This window comes from Onychostoma macrolepis, chromosome 23, assembly GCF_012432095.1.
Source record: "Onychostoma macrolepis isolate SWU-2019 chromosome 23, ASM1243209v1, whole genome shotgun sequence".
NCBI classification, from domain to species: Eukaryota; Metazoa; Chordata; class Actinopteri; order Cypriniformes; family Cyprinidae; genus Onychostoma; species Onychostoma macrolepis.
This window is the reverse complement of record NC_081177.1, coordinates 25642851-25664613: the sequence shown is the minus strand read 5'-3', so window position 1 is coordinate 25664613 and position 21763 is coordinate 25642851. Positions and strand designations below refer to the sequence as shown.

The window sequence follows — 21763 nt, the reverse complement described above, 5'->3', positions numbered from 1 at the left end:
ATTATTGCAAATTAAAATAACTGTTACATTTTATAATAAATTACATTTTATAATTCACAGTTTCATGTTGCTTGATAAGTTACTATATTTGAATTGTGATAACACTTTAAGGACCAATGCTCTATTAACTAGCATGCATATTACTAGCATATTGGCTGTTTATTAGTACTTATAAAACACATATTAATGTCTCATTCTGCATGGCCATATTGTACGTCCCTAACCCTACCTCATACCTAAACTTAACTACACTGTAAAAAAATCCTTTTCCTCTATAAAGCCTCTATAAACTCCTAATTTGCTGTGTATTAATAGTTAGTAAGGTACACTGTAAAAAAAAAAAAAAAAAGTTGAGCCAACTTAAAATTTTAAGGCAACCAGCTTCAGCAGATTTTTGAGTTTGCTCAACTTATTTTTGTGGGAAATTCTCAAAGTTTTGTTGTATAAACTTAAAAGGGCAAGTTGAGAAAACTCAAAAATCTGCTGAAGCTGGTTGCCTTAAAATTTTAAGTTGGCTCAACTTTTTTTTTTTACAGTGTACCTTACTAACTATTAATACACAGCAAATTAGGAGTTTATAGAGGCAAAAGTCATAGTTAATAGTGAGAATTGGTCCTTAAAATAAAGAGTGACCAGAAATGTTTATATTTGATTTGTCTTTGTTTATTTATTGTCAATTCTCTGTTTCTTAGAGATCATACAATCTTATAATTTAAGCAACTAGTTAAACGGCATGCTATATTGTTCTGGTTTTCATTGGTTCTCAGTGTTGCTATGTGGTTGCTAGTGTTTTTGCTGGTTGCTTGCTAGGAATTGCATTAGAACTAGAAACATAAGAACAATAGGTCACACTTTATTTTAAGGTCTAACTCTCACTATTAACAAACCACTAACTATGACTTTTGCCTCAATAAACTCCTAATTTGCTGCTTATTAATAGTTAGTAAGGTAGTTGTTAAGTTTAGGTATTGGGATTATGGATGTAGAATATGGTCATGCAGAATATGTGCTTTATAAGCACTAATAAACAGCCAATACATTAATAATAGGCATGCTAATAAGCAACTAGTTAATAGTGAGAACTGGTTCCTATACTGTCGTGTTTAAAGCGAAAGTTCACTCAAAAATGCAAATTCTGTCTCATCTACTCAACCTCATGTCAATCCAAACTGAATGACTTTCTTTCGTCTGTGGAACATAAAAGAAGATATTTTGAAAAATGTGTGTGTGTGTGTGTGTTTGGTACAGTGATAGTCAGTGGTGCCCACACTCAAAGAATAAAATCTTTAGGAAAAATGAAAAAGATACGAGTAATTTTCTGCCAGGACATTTTATGTTAAGTTTATAGACATTTCCTTTCACCCATAAACACGAAACAATACAACAAACAATTAAAAATATTCAAAATGCAGGTAAAACACCTGTGAAAAATCCGAACACAAATTCCTTCATATTAGCACAGACACTGGATGCTGTTTTCAGAGCAGTGTTGTTATGAGCTTCACATTCGGTTTAGTCATGCATACTTTATCGTTCCTCAGAGAACAGCTGGAAATGTAAGTGACGGTTCAGCTGTGAAAGATCACGCGTGTGTTTCATCAGTCTTTCTCACGTTTGCAGCGCTCAGATCTGAATGAGGCAGGCAGAGCCTCTCCTCTGTTCGCAGGACGGAGGTGGGAGACGTTTGCTGCTGGAGTCACTATGAGCTGCAGAAAGACTCCATTGTTTCAACCTGACATTGACGTCACAGTTGCTCCATAAAGGCATATTTTGACATAAAACAGCACAAGTTCAGTAGTGTTTGTTGTGTCTTGTGTTAATTGTCCAACAGGCAAAACTAATCAGCTATTCACCCCTTTTTAGGCACAACCAGCTGCATTCTTTATTGCTCAAGTCAATTTAATAGATACTCGCTTCAGTTGATCAAATAGTTGAGGATTCATTCACAACAGTAAATTGATCAAACATAATTATAATAGTATAAACTGTATAATACCTATACTAAAACTGCAGTCTGTACTCTAGGGCTTGTCCTTTTTGTGCTGAACGCTTGTTAAGTGTGTCAAGTGTGGTTTGAGTCGTGACCTCCGAGTGTAAAGGTCATTATGCTTGCATGGCTCATGTGGAGGAGGAACTTGAAGACTCTTAAGAGATGAATAACTGAGCTAGGAATAGAATGGGAGGCTATTTTGGAAAATTACTGTAATTATTACTGATCTGATGAAGAAACTGATTACAAAATTCTTGGAAGTTACATGTGGGTTTACAAAATCATTCAGGTTATTGTCTTTAGTGTTTTAATCATGAATAATAATAATAATTATTATTATTATTATTGGGTTACACTTTATTTTAAGGTTTTCTTGTTGCAGAGAAATTATACATTGAAGTACTGAGTAATATTAATTAACTACATGTGGTTAGGGTAACTTGCATGTCATTTTTCATAATGTATTGTTATTATAATAGTAAGTACATGTAACGTGTAACAAGGACACCTTAAAATAAAGTGTTACTTATTGTTGTTAAGTAATATAAAATACATTATTAAAAATAAATATTTTATTACAAATAGTGAACTATTGTTTTTAAATGGTTTTAAGGGTGAAAAGTTCGAACATTTTAGACATTTTAGCCTTTGCTGGTTGTTTGTCTGTAGTTTTTAGATCTACAAAATAATAATAAGAATAATTAATAATCAATCAATAATATTTTTGTGGTTCAGTGTGTCTATTTTATTTCACAAGGGGGGAAAAACAGCAACAATTTACATAACATCACCAATAGAGAAAATAACCAAAAGAGATAATAAATAATGTATATTTTGTGAAATATTTTACCTAAAGAAAATAGTAATATTTATTCTTTTTTTAAGTGCAAGAAAAAGTACTGATATTAATAAATGGATCTTAGATTTAAAAAATTTTTTAAAAGGTGTGTGGTTTAGTGTGTCTATTTTTTTTCACAAATATAACAACAACAGAAAAAACAGCATCAGTTTACGTAACAGGAAAATAAAGAAAAATCTAGTTAACCAAAAAAAAAAGAATTAAACTCTAAGACGTGTTACATGGCACTTCCTCATCATGTGTGATGTGTATTTATTTCTGTCTGTGACTCTCTGTCTGTCTGAAGGTTCAAACGCATCTTGAAAACCCCACGAAGTATCACATCCAGCAGGCTCAGAGGCAGCAGGTGAAGGCGTATCTGTCCACCACGCTGGGAGGAAAGCTCGGCTCGCAGGCCGTGAGCTTGCCGTGCCCCAGCCAGGCCCCTGACCACGGGGGAATGCCTCCGGGGCCGGGCAACAGCGCCCCCAACAGTCCCATGGCCTTACTGACCCTCAACTCCAACTGCGAGAAAGAGGTAATGACAAGAGGTCGTATTCCTCTTCAGCGCTTTCTATTTATTCATCAGATTTATTTATATCTGATATTTAAAAAATTTATTTATATGAATTCATGCTTCTGAATCATGTTTACAGAGGGTTCTACTTTATTTTGTGTCCTTGTTAACCTGTAATTACTCAATTAATTCCTGATTGGATAGGGGTTTGGTTTAAGGTTAGTTGCTTGTAATTATCCATAATTTTATGTTGTTGCTATATTAGAGTCATTCTATTTAGGGTACACATCAGGAAAGGTGTAAAAACAGTAAGGTTTCTGTATAAAACAACTGTTGGTTTTAGTTTATGTTTTTTATCAGAACATAGTTCAACAGTTTCATCATTTTGACTCATAATTTCAGTGGCAGGCCTTGTCTGGCCAACCGAATGTTGTTTTTATGATCAGGTTAACCTCAAATTTGAATCTTTATTTGAATTGAAGTCATAAAAATATCACACAAAACTGGGCATAAACATATAATAGATCACAGCCAAAGCAAAAGGCCCTTTGATAGGGTTTATACCAGCTGGACTATAACCAGACGGGACTGAGAAGACAAAGCAGGCCAGGACAAAACACACAAGAAGAATATAAAGGGGAGGAAAAGAGGAGGCTAAAAATGAGCCAAGATGTAATACTAAGCACATGGCAAACGAACAAAACAGAAAGCATGTGCTCAACACAAAACAAGAACAAAACATGAACGCCATAAACAAGGCTAGACAGAGGCGACCGGATCCTGACAGGTTCACCAAGAGCACAGCAGTCATGTTTCCCACAAATCCAGCGGCATCAGTAAATGATGTATAAATAGATAGAGACATTATGAAGATGTCATTTTAGAGCTCATTACCTGCTAATCAATAAAAGCGACTCCAGCCTCACAGGTTTGCATCTCCGTGAACATCTCGCTGAAGCAGCTGGCGTGGATTGCGTCACAGCTCATGGTGTGAGAGAGAGAGCGAGAGAGAGATGTGCTAAAACAAGTGTTAATAGATTAGACAGAGCCTGGTATTGGCACGCTGAGAGGAAATACACAGCTCTTTAGGGTGTGCGTCAGATTAACCAGTGATTTTCAGCATAGCTATGGGTTGATTTGAACTCTTGTTCCAGGGTTAATTGCTATGCACTATGCGTTATCCTGCAGCTGAGCGGATGAGCTCTGACAGCTGATGATATTTATTGCTTTTGATTTTTCTCAGATGGACGATGTCATTGACGACATCATTAGTTTGGAATCCAGTTACAATGATGATATCATGGGACTGTCGTTGGACCCCGGACTTCAGATGGCCAACACGGTATATACACTGTTATACTTTCTTCTGTTACCTCACTTATTCATTTTTTTCATTTTATTGTTTGCTTGCTAATAACAAAAACAGTGCTAATATAATGAAATATGTATTTATTTAATTTTGCTGGCAAAAACAATTGTAACATTCAACAATAACCGGCAACTCAGAGAACTAAGGGAAGGGAATTTATACAAACAGAAGAGGAACTAATGACTAAATTAACTAGACACAGGTGAACTAACTAAGGCAATCAAGGGGAAACAGAAACTAGGTCAATGAACAAGACAGGCAACCAAAGTCAAAACAGGGTGATGGTGTGACAGATATATATAGTTTTGTTTTATTTTATTTTGCTTGCAAAAAAACAGTAGTCATGTAATACAACATATGTATTCAGTTCAATTTGTTTGCAAAATAATTGTTACTGTAATGAAATATTTATTATTTTATTTGTTTTATTTTGCTTGCAAAAAGCAAAAACATTAGTAAAAAAAACAAAAAAAACAGTTAATATAATTACATAATTTATTTTAGTTAAGTAACCAGCTAAACCCTGATCAAGAACTATAAGCAGTGCTGGGGGTAGCGCTTTACAAGTGAGTTACATAATCAGATTACTTTTCAAATAAATAGTAATGTAATGCATTCATTTTAAATTTGCAAGAAAGTATCCGAGTTACTTTTTCAAATATTTGTCTACAAACATTGTCTACAAGTTTCAAGAACTACAGTGTCTCGAGTGTATTTTTATATTAGCAGTGAATTTGGTGAGACTTTGTCTCTTTCTGTCATCTCACACAATCAGAGCTGTGGCTGGTGTCAGTATTGCAGAAAGCTGTGCGATCCAGCTGTCAACACCTGATCTAATGTCTGTCCGACTGCTGTCTGCAGAGGAATAGTGAATAGTCTTAGGCAGTCGTAGGCAGAACACACATGCTGCTTTTTCCACGCAGTGAGCTCCAAAAAGGACAAAAAAAGAGACAATTGTCATGTTCGTGTGTTTCTAGATCCCCGTGTCAGCGAACCTCTTGGACATGTATAGTAACCCAGGCATGCCGCCTCCGGGAATCTCTATCAGTAACTCGTGCCCCGCTAACCTGCCCAACATTAAAAGGGAATTCTCTGGTAAGTGTCATATGAATTAGTTAATGCAGTTTTGGACAGTCTAAGACCCTCCAGGCCTTTTGACGATGTACTGAAATGTGTTTCACCTTTTAAAGTTGGTAGAAATGTCATGTGAATGATGATATGAGTGAGAGATTGAAAACATATGCTCGTATGCTACATAGTTAATCCATCTCCAGCCATGATGCACATGATGGACAAGCCCAGCTCCTGTAGCAAGTTTGAGAGCTATCAAAGGCCTGAAGGGTTTCCTGTGGGTACGTTCGAAGATTTCTCTCCTTGTCTGCCTGTCTGGTAACAAAACAGAAACATAATCATTTTATGAATTAAAATTGTTTTATGGATCAGATTTACCCATACTGGCACATTAGGTGTGTAAAGTTTATATATACATTTTTTACACACTTCAGTGTCACATGATCCTTCAGAAATCATTCTAATATGCTGATTTGCTGCTCAAGAAACATTTCTGATTATTATTATTGTTTCTGATTATTATCAATGTTGATTTTTCATCTCGAGTTTATATATATTACAATTTGTACCTTTTTTTCGTAATTCTGAAAAAAAAAGTCAGAATTTCAAGATACAAATTCGGAATTGTGAGAAAAAATGCAGAGATCTTAGTTTATGTTTTGACTTTTTTTTCTCAAAATTGTGAGATATAAACTCCAATTGTGAGTTATAAATTCTAAGGGAGAAAAATTAGCTCACAATTCTGACTTTATACCTCACAATTGCGACTTTGTATCACGCAATTCTACATTTATAACACGCATTTGCGAGTTTTTGTCTTTCAATTCTGAGAGAAGTAGTCAAAATTGTGGGATAAGTTGTAACTACGTTTTTTATTTTTCATTCAGTGGCAGAAACAAGCTTTCATACTTGTTGAATAATGTATTAAAAAAACTTACTGAACTCAAACTTTTGAATGCTACCGAGTGTATATACTGAATTGTTAAATTGTTATATAAAATAGTTTTCCATTCAAGTTCAGTCATGTTTAGAATTAAATACTTGCTTACTGTTAAAAAAAATACTGTGTAGTGTACACTACATGCTGGCTACTATTTTTAAAAAGTAGAATGTAAAACAGTAGGTATAATTCCACAATAAACATTTCATTTTTACATTGTCATGGGACCTCGTAAAGTTGTATGTAACTGGCAACCATCATCTTGGAAATAAATAAATAGTTATTTTGCATTTTTAGTTTGATTTTATGTAAAACTAGGCAAAAAAGGGGCACATTGCATTGTGGGATATAGTATTCCATACAGTGATTTATTGCATATGTGGCAGGTTGTCTGGGTACTTTATGCATAATAAAACTGTTGGTCATAATCTATACAGGAAATTATTTTGTGGAAAAGGGTTTTGGTGAGGGAAAATATGCTATAAAAGATGACTGCAGTGACATTTCAAGGGTGCCAAAACATATGGCAGATAATCATCCTGTTTTCGCTTCTCACACTCCTTTATCTTTTTCAGAGGCAGAAGTTCGCGCTCTCGCAAAGGAAAGGCAAAAAAAGGACAACCATAACCTAAGTGAGTTTGCTTTTTTTATGTAGGGTAGCATCCTGAAACACTGTTCCAGTTTTACAACAGAAAACCATTTTCATTCGTCCCTCAAGTTTGTAAAAATGACATAATTAAGTTATAGTCTTTGTCCCATAGACTTTGGTTGTAAGTGAATTACTGTAAATGAGATTTTGGTTGAGTTTATAAATACAAGTGTATAATATAACATGCATTTTTCATCTGTTTCAGTTGAGAGGCGACGGAGATTCAACATTAACGATCGAATCAAAGAACTGGGGACTATGATTCCTAAATCTAATGACCCGTAAGCACAGCAGTGTTCAGTAGATACACACTTACACATGAAGCAATGAATACATGCTATTAGTGCTGTTGATAGAGAGTCTATCAGATGTGCTGGTGTCAGCTGCTTGTGTGTGTTGCTCAGGGACATGCGCTGGAACAAGGGCACTATTCTGAAGGCCTCTGTGGATTACATCAGGAAACTTCAGAGAGAGCAGCAGCGTGCCAAAGAGCTGGAGAACCGTCAGAAGAAGCTGGAACACGCCAACCGCCACCTGATGCTCAGGATACAGGTCAGTTCAGACACATCCCAGATCCTCGGACAACAGTCAGTATGCAACTATAAAATACAACTATAACATGCAGTGGAATGGCATACGGAAATAGTACACTGACCAAAATTACCCTTGTGAAAAAGAAGTGAACTTTAGCATATTTATTGTGGAAATAATACACTTTAACCTCTCTTCATTTTTGGGTCACACTTCAAACAGTGAATGAAGCCATGAAATGTAACTTTTTTTTCCCCCCAGGAAAATCAATGTAATATATATTTTTTTCAATAATATATTTTTTTCTTTATTATTTAGAATTTTATGATATTATGCAATATTTATATAATTTTTATGAGCTATTTTTTCCAGTCATTTTTGACCACAATGATACCAAGTGTTACCAATTTTTTTTTTTGACCCTTTAATATATTCAAATCATGTCCATGTTCACATAGCTATTGCGACAAAAGTCATCTCATTCATCTCAAGAATATACTTAAAGGGACAGCTCACACAAAAAAACAAAATCCTGACATTGTTTCTCACCCTCAAGTTGTTCCGAACCTGTACACATTTCTCTCAGTTGTTGAACACAAAAGAAGATATTTTGAAGAATGTTGGTAACCAAACAGTTGAACTATTGACTTTCAATATGGAAGTCAATGGGGTTATCATCAACTGTTTGGTTACCAACATTCTTCAAAATATATTTTTTTATGTTCAACAGAAGAAAGAAATTCAGTGTTCTTAAGTGGCCAGTTAAGTTATTAATATTAAATTATCAGTAACACTTTAGAATAGGGAACACTCATTCACTATTAACTATGACTTTTCCCTCAATAAATTTCTAATTTGTTGCTTATTAATAGTTAGTAAGGTAGAATGTAGAAGATGTAGAATAAGGCATTAATATGTGCTTAATTACTACTAATAAATGGCTAATATTTTAGTAATATGCCTGCTAATAAGCAACTAGTTCAGAGACCTTAAAATAAAGTGTTACCAAATTATCTACAAGTATTTTTTAAATTATACTTTTATAATTGAAATACACTACAAGTGCACATTCAGTACAGTTAAGTATGTTTCTTTTTTCACTAGGGTAAATTTCGATGACTAGAACTAAATGTTGTAGAAAAGAAATGTTCAAACAAGCATTTTTTATTTATTTATTACATTTTTTTTGAGAATTATGATGAAAAAAATGTTTAAAATACTTAGTCAACTTTAATTATTATTATTTTTTAAATTTGTTATTATTAACGATTTGTCCTTTCACTTCTTTATTAAAAAAGGGTTATTAGCCGATTTCTATTAGCCGTCAATATTAGATATTTTTGTAACGACCTTCACCTCAAAACATATTTTTTCTATTACTGTATGTGTGACACCAAAGGCACATCAAAGTTTAGTAAAACAGCAATAATTTACTGTAGATATTGTTATCTGTACAGGTACAGGTATTGTTATTGTTTAATTAATGAATAAGTATATGAATTTCAAACTCACTGTGATGAGGTTGAAATAATGTAGCGCTCTCTGTTAGTAACACTAAATAATTTGTTCTCTAACCACATATTTAGGATTGAGGGTCACTGGTGTTTGTTCAGAGTTTGTTCTATATTTTACTGTTGATATTTTTAATATACAAATTAAATGTTATGTTTTAAATATTTAATCATTTTATTACTTTTAAAATATTTTAATTCAGTATTTTGATTTAGATATATCCAGAAAAGAGGAAATTTGTGGGTTCATTAAGTTAGTTACAGTATATGTTTCAATTAATGCTTTGTTGTCTATCCGTTGAATGCTAATCCAGGAGCTGGAAATCCAGGCTCGTGCTCACGGACTGGCCGTCGTCTCGTCAACACTCTGCTCATCAGAGCTAGCAGCCCGGCCCATCAAACAGGAGCACTGCACCCAGGACATGTACCATCACGCACACCTGTCTTGCCCCGACATGGGCCGCTCCAGCACCCTAGACCTTAACGACGGCACAATCACCTTTAACGACTCTAGCACTTCCTCCGATGCTTATGGTCTTGTCCCAAAGGCGCATGGCGCTAAACTCGACGACATCCTGATGGACGACACATTGTCATCTGTAGCAACGAGTGACCCACTCCTCACCTCCGTCTCGTCCGGAGCCTCGAACGAAAGCAGCTGTAAGGACAGCGTGAACATGGAGGAAATCGAGCATGTTTGTTAGTGCCACGAAACCTTCGTTTGGCTGTTCAGGGCCGCTGGTCATTGTCGTGTTTTTCCGGTAACACCATTGACTGCTAAGGAAGAAGCACGGCCTGTTTTGTCAAGTGCAAAATAATATTATTTTTATGTTTACACTCATTTTATTTTATTGTATTTTAACCTTATTCCAGTTTCGTCTACCCAAATTCCATTGTGTTATAATAATATCAAAATAATCAAGGTCAGTATCATAAAAAGATTGATTTGTGTAACTTCACATAGGTGTATTAGAGTACAATTTAATCAACTTTGGGATAATATAAAAGTGCACTTGAACGGTGATTTCTTTGGTTGTTCAGTAGCGTGTTTGCGCACAGTTTAGAAGAATATTTCTCTTTTTTTATATATCCTTGTAAAGGAATGACTTGAGCATAATGCTTCCCATTTAACGTGTAGATATCAAGTGACAGACAGTTGATGTTTAAAGGGATAGTTCACCCAAAAATGAAAATCTGCTGTTATTTTCCTCACCCTCAGGTCATCCAAGATGCAGGTGACGTTTTTGTTCAGCAGAACAGAAATGAAGATTTTCAGCTGAAACCGTGGTCCTTGGTGATTCATAAAATGCAAGTCAAGGGCTACCGTCGCTTTGGAAGTAGAAAAAGCATATCAGGCAACACAAAATGAATACCCATGGCTCCTGATGATATATTGAGGTCTTATGAATCGAAACGATCAGTCTGTGCAAGAAACTGAACATTATTTACAATAGCATTACCTGTAATCCAGAGCCTCAGACAAACGGTCCGGAGTGATGTTCGGTTCGCGAAAGAATCATTCTTTTGAACTGATTCTTTTTAGTGAACTAGTTGAACCGATTCACCAAATCAGACTGAAGCGTCTAAAACAGTTCATGGCTTAAGCAGCACAGATTTACAAGTTACTCAATCAAAACTCACTTTCAAATGTCCGACAGTCACTCCGACTCGAAATGAGCCAAAATAGCGGCACGTATCTGATCCTACGATGAATGAACTGATTCAGTGCTCCAGTTCCTCCAGTAGTCACTGAACTGAGGAAACAGCCGCTGATATGAGCATGCGTGAAACAAGCACTTAAATGAAGGGGCCAAATGAAAGTTTTTATGGTTTCTCATTGTAAAAATGTGAAGAAGTAAATGATTTTATTTTATTATTATTATTTTTTCCATTTTTGGGTGAAACGCTCCCTTAGCATAGCTACATTAATCGTAACTAATTCATAAATGTTGTGAAAATTTCTGTTGAATGTTAAGGAAACTTTTGAGCAAATGCTCTACAAATTGTATCTTCCAGATGAAAACGCACACAACCGATAGATGGACAAAGTATGTTTGCTATGAGGCTGATCTGAAACAGCTGACCCTAAATTATTTCATTCTATTATTAATCATTGGAATATTCTCTTAGTATTAATGTTTCTGGTCCAGGAGAATTTCACGTAGTGCAGTGGATTTGTGGAATGATCTTTAGACCCAGAGGCTGAAGAAATGCACATGTGGAAGGACAGTTTGCACACAGCATTTGAAAAAAATGTAACAGATTTTCAGATGTCCTGTGGAATTTGCCAAGTAATTAGCAATATTCAGTTTTAACTCTGCTGAAAGCCTTCAAAAACACTTCTTGTGATTATATGCAGTGCCTATATAGTTATGCAAATGTATTTCACCTCATGCATTTCTTAAGATACCCTGAGGATGCATTTTAACCCAATGCATCTTACAGTGCATAGCTTGAAATAATCCATAAGAATGTGAAATCATTTCTTAACAGATGTCTAAAGGAACAGTCATATAATAATTCAAACCTTGAAATTCGAATTTATTACCCTTAAAACATTTTTTAATCTAACATTTGAATTAATTTCTGTTTTAATATGCCATACATTTTAATTACACTGTCCCAGATTTGCATTTTATTTTATTTTATTTTTTAATATTAAAGAGAAAGATCTGGGATTTATATATATATATATATATATATATATATATATATATATATATTGGTGGCAAAAACACTGGAAGAATGATAATATGTTGAAGATCAAAAAAAAAGAAAAGAAAAGACAAAGAAAAAAATATTTTATATTCTAACACTTGTTTGGGTTTTTAAATTCTTACATGGTGAAAAATGACTGACTATGTTTGTAATAATAAGCTGTACTGTTACTGTATATTTCTACTGTGCTCAACTCAGATGTACTGATGTTTGCCTTTGAGTAGCATCCAATTTGTGCCACTATTTTGATCATGTAGGTGCAACTGTTATGTGTTGTTTCATAGAACTATGCAAAGATAACTTTCAGTTGAGAAATCAACCTGTGTGTAATGAAAAGATGTTGTAAGAGTTTAGCATAGGTAACATAGTCAGACCACTGTAAAGTGCCTTACATTACAAATCTGTCACTTAAAGCAATAGTTCACCCAAAACATTCTGTCATCAGTCACTCATCCTCATGTCGTTCCAAACATGAATGACTTTATTTCTATGGTGGAACACAGAAAGAGATATTTAGCAGATAATTCATGCTGCTCTTTTCCATACAATGAAAGTGAAAGGGGACTGGGGCTTATGGGTGCCTGTTTCTGAGATCAGAAATAAACATAACTGTTAGATATAAACTCGTAATTTTTACAAAAATGGATAGAAATGCAAAATGTAAACTTTGAACTAAAAAAATGTTCGCGTAATTTCAAGTTTACATCTCGCAATAATGGATTTTTTTCGCAACAAACAAAAAAATAAAAAGGTAATTGCGAGTTTATATCTCACAATTCTGAGTTTATTTCTCAGAATTGAGTTTGTCTTTCATTTCTGTTTTTGCTCCCGAATAAAAAATATAAACGGTAATTTGCAATTTTTTATCCCGTAATTCTGTAATTGCAACTTTTTATCTTACAATTTGGACTTTTGTTTATATCATGCAATTCTGAATTTACATCTCGTAATTCAGTTTGTTTGTTTGTTTCTGCCGCAATATAAAAAATTAAAACTTATTTTAACTTTTTATTAATTTTTTTTGTAACTCTGGGGGGGGGGTCAGAATTGCGAGAAAGTCACAATTACCTATTTATTTTTTTATTCCATGCTGAAACAGGCTTCCACAGGGACTGCCAATTTCCAGAAAGGACAAAAAAAAGAAACCCTAAATTTGTAAAAATGTACAGTACATGGGTTTGGAACGATGTGAGAGTAAGAAGACGATGTTCCTAATTTTCAATTTTGTGTGAACTATCCCTTTAAATGAAATGTTCTATTCTATATTTGTGATTTTAGACTTAGTCTTAGACTGTGGAACATAACGGGTTCGGTCCTCGGGTGAAGTAGAGGGGACGATCTCTCAGTAGGACCACCAAACCTAGTTAATACTGACCCACAGAGTTTGATCAAGATTGTATTGTATTCTGGCTTAAAGCTGAAGTGTCTTGAAGCACTACAAAACTTTCAAGAATAGTGTGCTACATAAACTCCTTCCCCTATAGACAGAAACTACTAAAAGTCGTCCTCTGAATGTAATGTTACACAGTGTTGACTACTAAAATGTTGCCAAATTCCAAGTGGAGTCAAAATATGCAGTGAAACTGTTATGTATCTCATTGTGGATTTATAGCAAAACTGGCTGTTGCAATTTTTTCTGAGCAATAACTTAGACAATCAGGTAACAGGTAAAGCACAAGGCTCCTGTATGAACGCATATGTATCAGCGATGTCAATGAAAGGTGCCTTCAAAACAGGCTTCTGTGGAACTTCAACCAAACATCTTTTAATAACAAACATAGTCTGTCTTTTGTAGAAGTGTCTTGGCTAAAGATGGTTTTCGTTTTGTTAATATACTTTTGTATTATATTTTTGAAGCTTAACCAAACATTATTTAAGAAAGGACTTAAGATTGCTTGTAATGTTGATTTTAATTATTTTTTTTTTTTTGATTGAATTTCTTTATAAAGCATTAATTTCCTATGAATTCAGTACTGGAAGCCGGCCCACTTTAAACCTGTTGGGAAAGTCACCTTTCACTCGAACCGTGAAGCTTCCGCTGGGAGGCTTTATGAGGAAAGCAGCATTTCATTGTTGGGTTTTAAAGCTTGTCAAGTGTATTGGGAATGAAAATGTTACAGACATTGAAATAAAACTGAGTGGTTTTCACAATTTCTGGAGGTTTTCATTCATCATTAGGTGTGTTTCATTTTGCAGCACAGCTGTTTTTCTTGGTTCGGGAATATAATCAGACTCAACGTTGCAGGTGCCGTGTTATTCTGTTTTCATGGTTGTTTCACACTGTTCATCACACCATTTCTTGAACGCTTGGCACATAATGCTCTCTTCTATGTCATTGAAGATTTCTGCGGGGTATGAAAAAGACAGACTGAAGGAAATGAACCAAACTACAGTATGTCACAGTCTTATGGAGTTTGCTCAAATGTGCCCTGAGCACTTAAAGTTAGACTAAACTCTTAAAAATAAAGGTTCTTTATTAGCATCTTTAGTTCCATGAAGAACCTTTAACATCTACGGAATCTCTCCATTCCACAAAAGGTTCTTTATAGTGGAAAAGGGTCTTTAGATTATTTAAATGTTGTTTCTTTTAATAACTGTACACTGAAATGTTCTTTGGGGAACCAAAAATGGTTCTTCTAGCTATGGCATCTCTGTGAAACCCCCCTCATGGAAGCTTTATTTTTAAGAGTACAGCTGTGAAGCTCTATAATACCTGGAATAATCTGTCAGCATCCCCACTCATCTAAATGCAAGTTGCATAAAGTTAGCATAAAATTATCTAATAATTATTGATTGATAAATATACATGTCAATATGTGAATAGCCTACACGGCAACTTTCGAATGCTTGCAGAATGGTGTATTTATTAGTGTTTTTGAAACACGGCTTCATGAAGCTTCGAAACATTTACAAATCTTTAGTTTCGAATCAGCAGGAAAACAACAAATTGTAAAAATATGTAGTCTAATGGATTTCAATGGATATGTACTAACTAAACCTTTCAGTAAAAGCTCTCTTAATCATTGTGCAATAATTCAGTAGCTCTTTAGCTAGCATTAGCATTGCTATGTATTTTCATAGTGGTGTTAGGCACTGATATCTATCGTGGATAGAGACCTATAAAGAGTGGTTTACACCAAAATTAATTCCTTTACATGTTGTCCAACAAAGAATAAGTACCGTGGGCATTAGCATTTTCTGCCAATAATGGGGTAATGAACTGCCTTTTTTTTATTTGTTTTGTACTGTTCTCTGAGGTCCACTTATAATATTATCAAGATGTTTACATCAAAAAACATAATTTAAAAGTAATAGGCTATTTTCTGACCAAGTTCTCACTGACGTGGTCTGGATCTTCGTTAAAAATAAAGTTCATCCACTCTTTCCTAATGTTAGGATCAGAAGTAAGGCAATGGAAAGACTGAAGACAACAAGACACTGTTCAGTGCCAAGTTGTGGAAAAACAGAGCATCTTTATTGCTTGGTTTCTGCATAGACCTGCATTCGCCTCTCTCACTATTTACAGTACACGTGTGAATCAGTGGGCGGGGCTAAAAAGGTAGCGATGTAGAATCAGCGGGCGGGACTAAACAGGCAGCGATGTAGAAGCAGGCGTTGATCTTCTTCTGTGGCGGCGGTGCTTATCCACACTATTGCATCATAAAATAAAACATTCCAAAAGCTGTTGTTTTGGCAGACTGCCTTCAATATAAACTGTTTTTAGACTAATGAGAAAGTTTTGATTTCTGAAACTTATAAGAGGTCATTGCGCTTTAAAAACAGCCTGTATGTCAAAAGATCAAGGGAATTTTGATTTCTCAGTTCATGACCCCTTTAAATCTTTTCAACGTGTGTATGACGTACCGATGTTTACACTCCTTTTTTTTTGTCCCTGTCGGTTTTTTGTCTTCAGACACACAGACAACTGTGTTTTGTTTTCTAAATTTCATGCTTCACATCACTAAACTACACTATGCTACTAGTGTACAGAGGCGTCAGTCAATGTGTGTGAGGATTGGTGTATGGTGGCAAACACTTTTTTATAGAAAACTATTATTAATACAGTCTTAATTTCATTACACCATTCAGATGACTCTACAAAAACACTATTTACTAATGTGTAAAACTGTTTGAATTTGCACCAAACTACTGAATACACCTTTAATGTTTGAGGGCAAAAGTATAGTTCTTTTTATATTTCACATACTTGCTTTTCCCAGCGCTGTGGGCAGAGGCATTCTCAGAAATCCTCCCGAGTGCTGGAGTCGTTCAGTAAGGGACTTCTGTACTAGATCCAGAGTGCAGTCTGAATGCCACACAGGAAGATCTAGACTCCGCATACACACAATGATACGTCTTTTCTCCTCTTCTGTCAGAAAGCCCCTTTCGTGAGCCACATAGACCATGAAAGCCATGTCAATGTTCACCGCCTCTCCATGCAGAAGCGCAGGAAGTATTTTCTGCATCAAAGAAAAGAGTGACTCCAGTTAGAGTAATTCAAGACTGACATGCAGTGTGCAGTTTTAGTTTTGAGTCCTAATATGCAGAACCATTTCAAGCTCTGGACTGATGATATGGCCAAAGTCCACCAGCCGGTCCAGATCGTCCTCCCACAGGTTTGGGGCAAGTTCCTCCAGCATGGTTTCAATGGCCAGTCTTGTGGACACACTCGCTGCGTCCGTATGCATATTTTCTGGCATTCTCCCCGATGGTTGGAAACTGGAGTCCAACAAATGTCTGCCATCCTTCTCCAAAAGTTCAAAGAGTCCTCTGTGTTTCATCAGCGCCATCTGTAGGGGATCACTAGTATTGGTGACACAAGACCTCAATTAGATTTCACAATAATGCTCAAAAGTCTGGGTTTGGTAAGAATATTAAATGTTTTTCAAATAAGTCTGCAAGGCTATTTGATCAAAAATACAGACTTTGATGACAGGAGTGTTTGATGAATAGAAAGTTCAGAGTAACAACAATTATATGAAATAGAAATCTTTCACGATATCTCTCACTTAATCAAATTTATCTTTCACTATAATTGAAAGATAATCACGATTAATCGCATCCAAAATAAACGTTTTTGTTTACATAATATATGAGTGTGTACTGTGTATATTTATGTGTATAAATATATACAAACACACACACACACACACACACACACACACACACACAGTATATTCAAACACATGCATGTATATATTTAAGAAAAATATGTTATGTTTATATATTAAGTATGTGTATATATAATATAAAATATAATAATATAAATATATATACACATGTAAATATTTTCATATTGTATCTCTGTGTATTTATATATGCATAATAAATAAACGGCGTACACTATATTATGTAAACAAAACTTTTATTTTGGATGCGATTAATCGCGATTAATAGTTTGACATCACTAATCTTAACAAATAAACACATCTTTTAATATATATATATATATATATATATATACCAATCAGCATTAATAACTGAACTGTCAGAGTTTTTATGCATTTAGAGTTATGTTAGTCAACACATCAAAATAATTTATTAAAAGATTATTAAGATTATTAAGACAATGATTTAAAATGTACTTTACTACAAACATTATTACAAAGTGTGTTAAGAAAGTGAACTCTCTTTAAGTACACTTAAGTAGCTTTTTATTTCATTATTGTTATATTATGTGCAAGAGCAGTTTTTTCAAATATACTTTTAAGATTTTAAGTACACTGCTAGTGCACATTAAATACAATTAAGCACACTTCTTTTTTACAAGTCAGTGCATGGACCATAAAATGCAATGTAAGTTGCTTTAGATGTGTAAAATGCGAACATCTTTTGAGAAACTGTCCAGTATTGTATTGTCATCCATGCAGTACATGTACCTTCAGCATTTCGGCCATTCCATTAGAAATATGGCGGCGTGGCAGAGTGCAGAGGAAACTCCTGTCCAGGAACGCTGCCATGGGTGGGATGTATGACCCTAGCTTATTTTTACCGTTGGCAAAATTGACCCCAGTCTTTGCCCCCACACTGGCATCGATGTAAGCCAGCAGAGTAGTAGGGACACGGATATACGGAGTACGTCTGCGATACAGTGATGCAGCGAGACCCGTGATATCCAGACAAACGCCGCCACCGATAGCGATAATGGGCTCCGTACGGCGGTCGATCCCAAACTTATGGACCTCCTCCAAGATTCTGGTCACCAGGGTCATGGACTTGTTCTCCTCAGTTGTGGGTAAGGAAAGGATCTTGTAGGTCACCCCTCTCGCTCCGAAATATGCTGCCACCTGGGAGCCGTATAGATCATTAACAGTCTCATCAATCACAATGAATCGCTTCATAGCTTTACTGTTGTTCTTAAGGGCCTGGAGCTCCGTAGGGCTGGAGATATGGCCAAACAGTAAGGTGTCATTGCTTGCATCCAGAAGACTCTCACACTGAATGACTCGATAGGTGAAGACGATAGGACTGACCACTGTCCATGTGACTCCATCTTCTGATGAAGACTCATAACTGTAGGAACAAATTATCCATAATTTATTCAGTATTTCAGAAGAAGCTGAATATCCAACAAAAGCACTATGGTAATATCATCCCGTGTGAAAAAGAAGTACATTTCAGCATACTTACATAAAAAAGTGGTCATATGGAAATAATAATTAAAGCCCTGTTTCACATGTAGATACTTTGTACTTATTATAGTAATTATAATAACTGGGTAATAACTTGTTACTAACCCTAAACCTATTTTTTTCCCTGTGTAGTTACCTTAGCCAGAACTTTCTTAGGTATGTACAGTACACTGTAAATGCTCAAACATTTCAGTTGCTCTTTATTTTACAGTATATGTAATTAACTTTAACACAGTTAAAAGTATTAATACATTATTCAAATTATTAATTAATTTTACATGTGCATGTAATTCACACATGCTTTAGTATGTTAGTCAGCACATCAATATAAGTGTACTTCAACAAAAGATTAAAAAATGATGATTTGAAAAACATAAAAACCTTTAATTTCATATTACTACAAAGTGCACTTTTTAAAAGTGTACTTAAGTGTGTTAAGAAACTGTCTTTGAGTACATTTAAGTGGCCTTTTATTTAATTCATATTATATTATCTGCAAGTACATTTTTTTTTAAATATACTTTTAAGATTTGAAGTACACTCCTTTTTCACAAGGGATGTTTTTTGTATACATAATATATATTTTTTGTGATATGATAAATTTTTACCATGTTTTTTGGACATTTTCTGCTGTTTTACCAGGTTTGGGGGGAATTTACCAAGGTCAAATCACATTTATTTTTGGTAATACCATTTTGTTTGGACATATTACCACTGTTTTGCCAGTGTATTTATTTATTTATTTTTTTTGTACATGTACCATTTCTGACATGTCCAAAAAGACTGGCAAAACAATGGTACCATAGTAATACCACGTTCTATGAAATAGTACCATATGGTGCCATGTCATTTTTTTTGTAATACCTTGAAATACCATGTAAAAATATGTTATCTGAATATGGTAATTGTGGTGTATAGTCTATATTAATGTACCATGCCAGTACCATTTTTGTAAGATCAGAGAATAGTGTCTATTAAAGACTACAGACACTTTCCCAAAATACACACACTGTGAACCTGACCTCATGCTTTCCAACTGTAAGGTTAGTTCTTAAATTAGAAAAGCACTGCAACATGAAGTAAACAACTTACTCGTGATTTTAAGGTTAACTGATTACAGAAAGATACAAGTGATGAAATATGTTTTTATTCTATTTTATTGACTGCATTTTGTGTAATGCAAAAATTCAAAAGTTTCATTCAGCCGAGTTTTATCCCAGTATGTCCAGCCTGAAACAGTAACAAAGCCCCCTCCATCATGTCAGAGTGGTAAATCTTGGTTATATACTCACATCCTGGCGTCTGACAGTCGTCCCTCACCGCGCTCACGGTCTGCAGTCTGTCTGCTCCACGTACAGTCTGCACGCACCAATCTGAATTCAGTCACATGATCACAGGCTCCGTCACTGATTTCTGAAGCATGAGACATATTGAAGTTGAAATGCAAAAGTTGGCCACTTGCCTACTCGTGCCAAGCGTATAACAGTAACTGAAGCCACTGCTGAGGTGACGGTGGAGGGTGGAACTAGGGAAACTATAAATAGATTTACAGTAAAGGATCTGTATGGAGAATGCATGGTGACTGTTTCATGGGAAGCATTGGTTGAGTCCCTAGTTTGAGTCCTGGCTCAGCCAGGAGGCCTTTCGACTCAAGTTTGGCATGTTCTCCAGGTGTTGGTGTGGTGCCTGGTTTCCTCTGCAGGTTGGGCCAATAAATGGATGTGTGGACTATCCATTGGACTGGACAAGGTGTCTCTGGGACGCATCCCCATGACCCTACAGTACATAAGTGTCTTGGAGAATAGATGGATCTGTATATGCAGTGACATGCGAAAGTTTGGGAACCCCTTGCAGAATCTGTGAAAATGTGAATAATTTTAACAAAATAAGAGAGATCATACAAAATGCATGTTATTTTTTGTTTAGTACTGTCCTGAGTAAGATATTTTATATAAAAGATTAATAAAAAAAATTAAATTATTAAAATATCCCCCTTCAAAAGTTTGTGAACCCTTGGTTCTTAATGTGTGTGGTTACCTGGATGATCCACGACTGTTTTTTGTTTTGTGATGGTTGTTCATGAGTCCCTTGTTTGTTCTGAACAGTTAAACTGAGCACTGTTCTTCAGAAAAATCCTCCATGTCCTGCAGATTCTTCAGTTTTCCAGCATCCTTTGCATATTTGAACCCTTTCCAGCAGTGACTGTATGATTTTGAGATCCATCTTTTCACACTGAAGACAACTGAGGGACTCAAACACAACTATTAAAAAAGGTTCAAACATTCACTGATGCTCCAGAAGGAAACACGAGCTGGGAAGTGAAAACTTTTTGAATTTGAAGATCAAGGTAAATTGTACTTAATTTGTCTTCCGGGAAACATACAAGTATCTTCTGTTGCTTATGAAGGGCAGTACTAAATTATTAAACCTCTCAAGATATTTCAACAAAATAAATATTTGGACATCTTTATCCTGTTCAAAAGTTTGCCCCCATCTTTTTTATTTTTGTCTTGTGGACAATATGTAAACATCTTTTATGTAAACTATCTTACTCAGGACAGTACTAAATAAAAAATAACATGCATTTTATATGATCTCTCTTATTTTGTTAAAATTATTCACAGATTCTGCAAGGGGTTCACAAACTTTTGCATGCCACTGTAAATACTGGAATGAAATAATGAAAATGACTGAACATCTTCAATATTTTGAAAGACCTTCAGAATATGGACTTTATTTATTATTAAACCTTATTATTACTTCTAAATGCAATCTCAAATCACATGCTGTACTTCCACTAACCAGCCAAACCACTGGTCATTGAATATGAATGCTAACAGATAGCTTTCGAGCAGTATTATTGATGTGCACACTAAGGACACAAATATGCGTTTTATATGTTTTCAGTTTCTTTTATTCATGCAGGATCAATAGATCTGTTTGACCAGCATTATGGTGTCCATTTCACTGACTACACGGTCTACTGGATCAGCAACA

The 21763-nt window shown here is 35.0% G+C and overlaps 2 protein-coding genes across 4 annotated transcripts in view; one reads left to right on the top strand and one right to left on the bottom strand.

Annotated features, from left to right (window-relative positions):
- mitfb (melanocyte inducing transcription factor b) overlaps positions 1 to 14302 on the top strand; it is a 48928-nt gene extending 34626 nt beyond the window's left edge. For 2 of the 3 annotated variants that reach the window (XM_058763185.1, XM_058763186.1), the window contains exons 3-10: positions 3136 to 3366; positions 4589 to 4687; positions 5692 to 5809; positions 5974 to 6066; positions 7301 to 7357; positions 7580 to 7655; positions 7779 to 7926; positions 9731 to 12802. In XM_058763185.1, the coding sequence (XP_058619168.1) occupies positions 3136 to 3366; positions 4589 to 4687; positions 5692 to 5809; positions 5974 to 6066; positions 7301 to 7357; positions 7580 to 7655; positions 7779 to 7926; positions 9731 to 10120 (1212 nt within the window). In that variant the 3' untranslated portion in view covers positions 10121 to 12802. Of the gene's footprint in view, positions 1 to 3135; positions 3367 to 4588; positions 4688 to 5691; positions 5810 to 5973; positions 6067 to 7300; positions 7358 to 7579; positions 7656 to 7778; positions 7927 to 9730 lie in introns of all 3 variants that reach the window. The other variant, XM_058763187.1, reaches the window with a different exon arrangement.
- Positions 12941 to 20215, bottom strand: LOC131531958 (2-epi-5-epi-valiolone synthase). Its single transcript, XM_058763188.1, has 5 exons — positions 20059 to 20215; positions 18014 to 18647; positions 16685 to 16924; positions 16342 to 16594; positions 12941 to 14479 (listed from the first exon to the last, which is right to left on the bottom strand). The coding sequence occupies exons 1-5, from the start codon at positions 20193 to 20195 to the stop codon at positions 14388 to 14390; spliced, it is 1356 nt and encodes a 451-aa protein (XP_058619171.1). The 5' UTR covers positions 20196 to 20215; the 3' UTR covers positions 12941 to 14387.
- Between the last annotated feature and the right edge of the window lie 1548 nt (positions 20216 to 21763).

Coding starts and splice junctions, on each gene's coding strand:
- LOC131531958 (XM_058763188.1), bottom strand. CDS start 20,195: ATGTCTCATGCTTCAGAAATCAGTGACGGAGCCTGTGATCATGTGACT. Junction 16,925..18,013: donor GAATGGCCGAAATGCTGAAG/GTACATGTACTG, acceptor GATCCCCTACAG/ATGGCGCTGATGAAACACAG. Junction 14,480..16,341: donor CACAGCGCTGGGAAAAGCAA/GTATGTGAAATA, acceptor CATACCCCGCAG/AAATCTTCAATGACATAGAA.